We start from the raw sequence: 9,528 nt of genomic DNA, 5'->3' as shown, positions 1-9,528 counted from the left end.
TTTGAGCAAGTATAGAGAGAGGATGCAACAGTTTGTACGGTTATAAAATGAAAATAGGGAAACAAGAACGGTATAATGGCAGGTGTGTAGAAGCAAATAAGAAAAAGGACAGGACATGGAAGAAAATGGCTATGGCCTGTTTTAAGACTATACAAGTGGAAATACCCTGGTCTGAGGCAATTTTCTCTCTCTCTCTCTCTCTCTCTCTCTCTCTCTCTCTCTCTCTCTCTCTCTCTCTCTCTCTCTCTCTCTCAAACAAAAAATAAAAAAGGTGGAGAAACAAGGGGAAAGGGAGATGAATGAACAGAAGGTAGCCAAAATCAAATTTGTACATTTGTGTGTGTTTGCATTTGTTTCTTATTTGTATTTTCACAGATTGACCCAAATCTAAATTACCATTTTTAATGAGAGAGAGAGAGAGAGAGAGAGAGAGAGAGAGAGAGAGAGAGAGAGAGAGAGAGAGAGAGAGAGAGAGAGAGAGAGAGAGAGAAATCACAAATACCTACTAACCTGGAAAGTGGAGTCCTTGATGATAAATTGGCTGGGATCAGCAGGGTGAACTGTGGCAGAAGTTTGGTGCATGGCAAATATGGCTTCAGGATGAGTAAATGGAGAGGCAGGAGGGAGTGATGGTTGTGGGGGAGATGATGAGTGAGCAGAAGGTGAGAAGGATGAGGAGAAAAAAGGTGATGGTGCAGAGAATGATGAGGAATGGACTAATGGGGAAGGGGAAATGTGAGATAATTTTGAAGACTCAAAGGCAGTAATAACAGGTGGTGTAGTGCTGAGGTGAGTATGGTCTGAGGCATGGCCAGGAGCTGCTGTATGACCAGATTTCTGAATTTTACTTCGGCAAAATCACCTATCTGCTGGGCGGACATTTCCCATGAGAGAGAGTGCGTCACGCGCTGCCGGCAGTTGTTTGCTGATTGCCGCGTCGGGCAGACACGGTCATTCTGGGTCATACGGACTCCCAAGTTTTTGCTGTTTTCTTTCAGATAAGGCCACGATACTTGTTACGCAGGTACAGTGCCTTCAACTTCGTTACCCGTTTTTGGGGCGAGTTGTATTATTGGTATATCGGTCTCCACTGACGATGGAACTGTGTGGGAAGCTTACGGCTTTGTTCTCCTTATCGCAGTGCGGCAGCCATGTCGGTGAAGCGTCCTCTGCCTCTCGATCCCCTTCCCCTCCTGCCCCACGTGCCTTCTGTGGGCCTTCTCCTCTCCCTGGGTCCACTGTTCGCCCTCAAGATGACGACGACAGGCACAGGGATCATTCATCTCGTCGCTTGAGTGGGAGGCATGGTTGCATGAGATTACGTAACAGTGCTGACGCACGTGGTTCCCGCGGCACTTCTCCTGCTCCTCCCCCTTGGTCAGTTGTGTTGGACGCCTTGGCTGATTTGCGGGGTGAAGTGGAGGCCTTGAAGGCAGACAGACGGCAACTACCACCCCCTACTGGGTCGGCGCAGGTGACTGTGGAGGACAGTACTCTGGGGGGCTGGGGTTTGTCGCCTCCTTGTTCTGCCACTTTTTCTGGTTTCTCGGCCAGGATGAGTGAGGATGAGGCAGTGTCGATGCCTGCCGCCCCTGCTGACAGCACCTTAATTCAGGGCACTAAGGCCTTTGGTCCTTCTGACACGGTGGTTGCTGACATTGACAATAGAGTGGCAGAGATGGTAAACTTTCTCTTTGATAATGGTATGAGAGAGGAGGACTACAAGGCCATGTGTGAGGACGATGTTGTCAAGAGGCCTAATAACTGCCATGCTCTTGCGCCAGTGGAATGCAACCCACAGGTGTTGGAGGCCCTGAAGCTGGATGCCAGGAAGACAGACTTCCGCTTGAAGGAGGTAAATAAGGACATCCTGCGGGCTTCAACCATTATCACCAAATCCTTAGTGGCACTGGATGATTTGGCTGAACAGGAAGGTAACCCCAAGTTGGCACATGAGGTGAGCATGCTAAATGGTGCATTGGCATTGCTAGGCAATGCCAATCACAGGAACAATTTGGCCAGGCGTTTTGTCATGAAACGCGAGATAAACTATAAATATGCTCATCTTTGTTCAGATAAGGTGCCAATTACTCGCTTTCTGTTCGGTGACGATGTGTCCCAGTCTGCCAGACAAATTGAGGAAGCGGAGAAACTGCGGAGTAAGTTCTCGCAGAAAAAGCCTGCCTTTACTAGCAAGTTCGCAGGTAAACGCCCTGGTGGATATTGGAACAAGCCTGCTAGTAGGGGATATTACGCCAGGTTCCAACCCTACGGGCAACAGAGGTATGGCTCCAGGGCTGCCCCACGACTGCCTTCCACTCGTCAGGATGTGGGCTGCCTGCTGCGGCCGGGGCGGCCGCAGCAGGCAGCCCCAGTAAACTTACAGGCAAGTGCATGTTTTGAAGCTGGCAGACTACACTCTTTCCTGCATGAGTGGTGTAAAATTACCAGTGACCCTGTCATTTTGGATATTGTTCAGCATTGCCACCTTGATATTGATGTTGATAGTGTTCATCCTTTATTTTTTAATGATTTGGAATACAGGTTCAACACTGTGCAACAGGGGATAATTTCTGGAGAGATCAAAAAACTTTTACAGCTTAAAGTCATTAAAGTCACACACAAACAAACTCAGCAGGTTATCTCTCCTATTTTTTTTGCAAGAAAAGAAAAACGGGGAATTTCGCCTGGTTCTTAACTTGGAGAGGTTAAACAAATACATACCATATAAACATTTTAAAATGGAAAATTTTGAACAGGCCATCAGGCTCATCAACCAGGGTGATTTTTTGGCTTCTGTCGATCTCAGGCATGCTTATTATTCTGTTAGGGTTGCAGATGAGCAACAACGATTTTTATGTTTTACATGGCAAGGTGTTATCTATCAATTCACCTGCCTCCCTAATGGCATTTCTGAGGGACCTCGGCTTTTCACCAAACTGATGAAGCCAGTATTTGCTACTTTAAGGCAGGAAGGATACACTATCACCAGCTTTATAGATGACACATTAATTTGCAGTAACTCTTACTCAGGATGTCTTCAGGCGATTCAGGCCACCATTTCTCTGTTGCAGAGGTTAGGCTTTTGTATCAATATGGAGAAGTCTGTTCTCATCCCCACACAATGTATTGAATACCTAGGCAATGTTATTAACACCAAGTTCATGACTGCCTCTTTACCTGAGCGTAGACAAATCAAAATTCGCCAAGGATGTGCAGAACTTTTGTGTAAAGATGTTGCCCCCATTCGAGAGGTGGCCAGGGTGATCGGCCTCATGGTGGCTGCGATCCCAGCAGTGGAGTTAGGTAAACTTCACTACAGAAAAATTGCCGCTTTGAAACAGGAGTATGGTAATTTTGACAGGCCTTTGAATATTACTGCAGACATGAAACTAGACCTTTCCTGGTGGTTAGACAATGTGGACAGACACCACAGACACATTTTTAGGCCAGGTACTGACATCGATTTATTTACTGATGCCTCCAGCCTTGGTTGGGGGGGTCATTTGGGGTGTCAGATTACAAGTGCTACTTGGTCCCTGGATGAAAAGGAGCTTCACATTAACATCCTGGAGATGAAAGCCATTCTATTTTCTTTGCAAGCATTTGAACATGAGCTGGAAGGTAGACATGTTAGAGTTTTTTGTGATAATACCACTGCCATAAACTATGTCAATGAAATGGGAGGCACAAAGTCCAAGTCCTGTAATGATGTTGCTACCCAGATTTGGGATTGGTGTCTGGAACATGACTCATGGGTTACATGCTCGCACATACCGGGGAAGGACAACACCTTGGCTGATGTAGCCTCTCGCAAGATTAATGACAGACATGAGTGGAAACTCGACTCACACATTTTTACTACCTTGTGTAATGTTTTTGGGACACCGTCCATTGATTTATTTGCCTCAAGGCTTAACAAACAGGTTAATACATTCTGTTCGTGGTTGCCAGATCCGGAGGCTAAATATTTTGATGCTTTTTCCTTGGACTGGTCAAACTTTGATTTGTCTTACATTTTCCCCCCATTCTCATTAATTGCTAGGTGCCTTCAGAAGTTACGTGTGGAGTAAGCACGAGGCTGGATGGTGGTTCCTCTGTGGCCGTCCCAGTTTTAGATGGGCATGCTGCTCCAGTTGCTAATAGACTTCCCACGTTTGATAACGAACAGGAGGAATGTTCTAACACACCCATCCACAACAGATCCACACCCCATCATGTCCCACACGAGGCTCATGGCATGCCTTCTGTCAGGGGAAAACTTGCAGAAACGAGGAGTTTCGCCGGCTGCTGCGAACATCATACTTGCCTCCTGGAAACCAGGTACTGAGAGGCAATACCGCCCACATGTCCAGAGGTGGTCGTTGTTTTGTGGTAGACGGAATGTCGATCCCACTTCTCCAACTGTAGGTCACATTGTAAATTTTTTGACGGAAACCTTTAACAGGGGTGTGGGTTATGAGTGTGTGAACACTGCGAGGGGTGCCCTGTCTTCTCTCGGCATTGTGGTGGACAGATGCAGGGCAGGAAATCACCCTTTGGTCATCCGATTCATGAGAGGGGTTTTCAATCTTAGAACTCCTCAGCCCAGGTACACTGACACTTGGGACGTCCAACCTGTCTTAGAGCAACTAAGGTCCATGTTCCCCTTACATGCATTAACCCTTAAAGAATTAACGCTAAAATTGGTTATGATGATGGCCTTAACTCAAGCTGCCAGAATTCAAACTTTACAACTACTGTTAATCAGAGACATGCTCATTAATGAACACTCCATTTCAGTACAGTTGGGGGGCACTCTTAAACAATCCAGACCAAATTTTAACATCAACAGGGTCACATTCCATCGTTACCCTAAGGATCCACGATTATGTGTCTGTAGCACTCTCCTGAGGTACATTGATGTGACTAAAGAGCTTAGACAGGATGAGATGCACACTGATGCCAGGCTCCTCATTAGCTTCATAAAACCCCACAAATCAGTTTCCAAAGACACTATTGCCCGTTGGGTCAGGACCATTCTCCGCATGTCCGGCATAGACATCTCAAAGTTTTCCGCTGGTAGTGTGCGGCCAGCAGCAGCTTCAAAAGCTGGAGTGGCGGCTGTCCCTGTCGCATGCATTATGGCTAAGGCGGGCTGGTCTAGGGAATCTACCTTTGCAAGATATTATAATAAGAACATTGTGGCTGCTTCTGACCTCTTTCAGGATGCAGTGCTAGAATAAGACATGATTTGGGTTTGTTGCTGCACTCCAGTGTTGCAGTACACGGATATTTTAAGTATTTAGTATCTAGTACCTTAGGTTTACCTTATGATGTGAACTGTTACCATATTTCAACATTGTTTGTAGATTGGATTAAGTTGGATGCAATGTACCTTATTTTATGCACCAATTGTATGATTGTCTCATGTACAAGATCCTTCCATGGAATAATAGTTATAGTACTGTTTCTTGTGGGGCATTTCCTTTTCCTCTCTACTATTGCATCCTCCCTCGTCATCCACATGGCTTCAAAGCCTCATGGGAAATGTCCGCCCAGCAGATAGGTGATTTTGCCGAAGTAAAATTAACAAAGTACACGAGACTTACCGTAGGTCAGTTGAAGTGTACTTCTAATTTTTCGAGGCAAATCACCTCTGCTGGTGCGGAGATTTCACATGCCCTCCTCTCCCTCCCTACCTTAAGCTCTACAGGTTACTTAATTTCCTAATTGGTTCATCATGTGGATGTCGAGTCCTTGCTTTAAAGTCTGCCGGCAGCGCGTGACGCACTCTCTCTCATGTGAAATCTCCGCACCAGCAGAGGTGATTTGCCTCGAAAAATTAGAAGTACACTTCAACTGACCTACGGTAAGTCTCGTGTACTTTGTTAATTTTTCTTTTTAAGGAACATAATGAAAAAAATTATATTTGCAATTGTCATGTTTGGAATGATTGGGTTAACTATAATTAGCCTTAGTTTGTGTTGGCTACACACACTGGATCATGTGTGTTGCTGCTGTGATTATTAATGAGTGTAATTTCCAGAAATGTGATTTCAGTACTCTCCTAGCAAGTCAGTTAAACACACATGATTTATTCAAAGCAAAAGACTATTCAGTGTGTTTGAAGACTACTTGATATTGATAATAAAACCCATCTTAATGCTTACTTTCAGGTTTTTTTTTCTGATTTTATTTTCAGACAAGGATATGTTCACATTGTTGTTGTTGTTGAGGAGAAACTGTTGTTCTTAGTGAGCTATGAAAGCCCTGACCCATTCATAGCTATGAATGTTCCATGGTTCTTAGTTGCGAATGATTTTGCTTTAAAAAATTACCAGCACTAAGATGTTCATAGCCCACTAAGATAAATCTTAGAAGCATCTGGGAATGTGGCTTCTGGCTCCTCAGGGGTATGTTGTTGTCCGTCATAATAATGAAAGGCTTATGTGTTGTGTAAAAGTAAAATTAAGATAGCAGCCTGTTATTTATGGATAGCAAGCAGGCTGGAGGGAGGGAGAGTGTAAAGTGTGTGGGTGTCGTGGTGGGGAAGTGTCTCAGTGTGACACGTGAATCACTGCACGAGATGTCATTGGCTGACTCTTCTCGTGCTGCTGTGGCGAGGGAGTTATTCTCTCTGGCCCCAGCAACTGATAGCTATCACTCAAGCGTGACAAAAAGGTTCTGTGGATAATTTCACTTGGATGGATTTTGACCCTAATGTGGGGTCCATTCTGATGTCTGCACTCTCTCTCGTCACGTTAGGAAGGTTGGGGATGACAATGCAATAAAATAGTAATTTTGACCACAAGGGCACTTAGATCACTCTGGCTCTGGGAACCTCATATAATATCTGATGCAATATGATCATAGGATAGTGCAATAATATTTTTTTCCCCTTCCCCCCCTTTTTTCTTTTTCTTTTTTTTTTTTTTTTTCCTAGGAGGGACACTGGCCAAGGGCAACAAAAATCCAATAAAAAAAAAAGCCCACTGTGATGCTAGTTCCAGAAAAGGGTCCAAACCGGTAGTCAAAAATTAAAGGATAAGTGTCTTGAACAGGAATTCAAGTCATAAGAAGGTGGAAATACAGAAGCAGGTAGGGAGTTCCAGAATTTACCAGAGAAAGGGGTGAATGATTGAGAATACCAGTTAACTCTTGCATTAGAGAGGTGGACAGAATATGGGTGAGAGAATGAAGAAAGTCTTATGCAGCAAGGCTGCAGGAGGAGGAGAGGCATGCAGTTAGCAGGATCAGAAGAGCAGCTAGCTTGAAAACTGCAGTAGAAGATAGCTAGAGATGCAATATTGCAGTGATGAACAGAGGCTGAAGACAGTCAGCTGGAAGAGAGGAGTTGATGACACGAAAAGCTTTTGATTCCACCCTGTCTAGAAGAGCAGTAATAGTAGAACCTCCCAGACGTGTGAAGCATACTCCATACGTGCACGGATAAGGCCCTTGTACAGAGTTAGCAGTGTGGGGGTGGGTGAGAAAAACTGGCAGAGATGTCTCAGAACACCTAACTTCATAGAAGCTGTTTTTAGCTAGAGATGAGATGTGAAATGTTTACTTCTTGAAGGGTTGGATGTCTATAAAAAGATGTGGAGAAGTGCTGGATGGTATCATCAGTGTAGGAGTGGATAGGACAAGAAGTTTGGTTTAGAATTGATCATTGGTCATTGGTCACTGGTCATTGATGAATAATAAGAAGAGAGTGGGTGCCAGGACAGAATCCTGAGGAACACCACTGTTAATAGATTTAGGAAAAAACAGTGACCATCTACCACAGCAGCAACAGAATGGTCAGAAAGGAAACTTGAGATGAAGTTACAGAGAGAAGGACACAAGCCATAGGAAGGTAGTTTGGAAATCAAAGCTTTGTGCCACACTCTATCAAAAGCTTTTGATATATCCAAGGCAACAGCAAAAGGTTCACCAAATTCTCTAAAAGAGATGACTGAGACTCAGTAAGGAAACCCAGAAGATCACCAGTAGAGCGGCCTTGACAGAACCCATACGGTGATCAGATAGAAGGTTGTGAAGTGACAGATGTTTAAGAATCTTCCTCTTGAGGAAGATTGATTCAAAAACTTTAGATAGGCAGGAAATTAAAGCAATAGGACGGTAGTTTGAGGGATTAGAACAGTCTTTCTTTTTAGGAACAGGCTGAATGTAGGCAAACTTCCAGCAAGAAGGAAAGGTAGATGTTGACAGAGTTGAAAGAGTTTGACTAGGCAAGGTGCAAGCACGGAGGCACAGTTTTGGAGAACAATAGGAGGGATCCCATCAGGCAACCTTTCAAATCAATAATTAATTAGAAAGTTATTATAATATCTGTACCACTATTTCTTACCATAGATAGTATACATTTAGTTCAGATAACACTCCATTCTTGGCATCACACTTATTGAAACACCACACAACATCTCTATAATGGTCAGAAACAAGTCCATGTAGCCATGCACGGTGTGCACTGTGTTGTGTATTTACCTAGGTGTAATTTACAGGGCCCGAGCTACACTCATGTGGTCCCATCTCCATACCTATACATGTCTAATTTTTCCTTTAGTTTGTGTACACTTGTTGCCAAAACTATACATATCTTCTTTTAGTCCATTCCAAACTTCAGTGTGTCTTTGTGGAAAACTATTCTTTGTGTTGTTTAGACATCTTCTTTTCCCTACTTATGTGAGTGTCCCATTCTACTGTCATGACTGCTTGTCTCTTTTAGTAATGGTTTTGTCACTCCCAACTTCCATTTTGTTTGCCAACTTGTAGATAGTTACCAAATCTCTTTCTCTCCTTTGTTCCAGTATTGGTAAGTCTATTTTTTCTAATCTTTCTTCATAACTTAATTCCTCAAATTCTGCCACCATTTTTGTTGCTATTGTTTGTATTCTTCCTAGCTTGTTTACATGCTTCTTACATAGAGACTACACAACTGCTGCATATTCCAATCTGGGTCTTATTATCATAGGGATTATTTTTCTCATCTTACTTTTGTTCATGAGGTGAGAAGCTGTACTATGTTTCATAGTAATCTGTAAATGTTCCCCATATTCTACCTATATGCTTCTCTGGTTGGAAGTTATCTGGCTCTACTACTCCTAGATCCTTTTCTTCCTGGATCCTTTTAATATATTTGTTTTCTACCTTGTATGTCCAATGTGGTCTTCTATTCACTTCTGCACATCTCCATCATATGACATTTGCTTACATTGAATTTAACTTCCCATTTTTTGCTCCATTCACAAATTTTATTGGTCATTTTGTAGATATTCACAGTCTTTGCAACTTTTTATTTCTTTCTGTAATTTAGCATTATCTGCAAATAGGCTGTTGTAGCTATCAATTTTTTCAAGAATATCATTTATATAAACAATGAACAATACCATATTGGTGATAGTACTGACCCTTGTGGCACACCACTCTTTACTGTTTTCCAAACCAACTTTTCATCATTAGCTACTGTTCTCATTTCTCATCATTTTAAGTAATTTTCCATCCACTTTATACTTGTCCCATGTAGTTTCTTAATATTTTCAA

The 9,528-nt window shown here is 43.2% G+C and overlaps 1 protein-coding gene across 1 annotated transcript; it reads left to right on the top strand.

Moving 5' to 3' along the window:
• Positions 1-772: 772 nt before the first annotated feature.
• LOC135101942 (uncharacterized) lies at positions 773-5,454 on the top strand. The gene is made up of 2 exons (XM_064006362.1): positions 773-1,024; positions 1,142-5,454. Exons 1-2 carry the CDS (start codon positions 887-889, stop codon positions 2,696-2,698), a joined length of 1,695 nt encoding a protein of 564 aa, XP_063862432.1. The 5' UTR covers positions 773-886; the 3' UTR covers positions 2,699-5,454.
• The last annotated feature ends 4,074 nt before the right edge of the window (positions 5,455-9,528 follow it).

Source organism: Scylla paramamosain, chromosome 1 (assembly GCF_035594125.1).
Source record: "Scylla paramamosain isolate STU-SP2022 chromosome 1, ASM3559412v1, whole genome shotgun sequence".
Classification (NCBI taxonomy): Eukaryota; Metazoa; Arthropoda; class Malacostraca; order Decapoda; family Portunidae; genus Scylla; species Scylla paramamosain.
This window is presented reverse-complemented; position numbering and strand designations above follow the sequence as displayed.

What these genes read in the sequence shown, in the direction of transcription:
- LOC135101942 (XM_064006362.1), top strand. Translation starts at nt 887, where the DNA reads ATGAGAGAGAGTGCGTCACGCGCTGCCGGCAGTTGTTTGCTGATTGCC. An exon ending in CCACGATACTTGTTACGCAG is followed by an intron (nt 1,025 to 1,141) that starts GTACAGTGCCTT and finishes TCCTTATCGCAG; the next exon opens with TGCGGCAGCCATGTCGGTGA.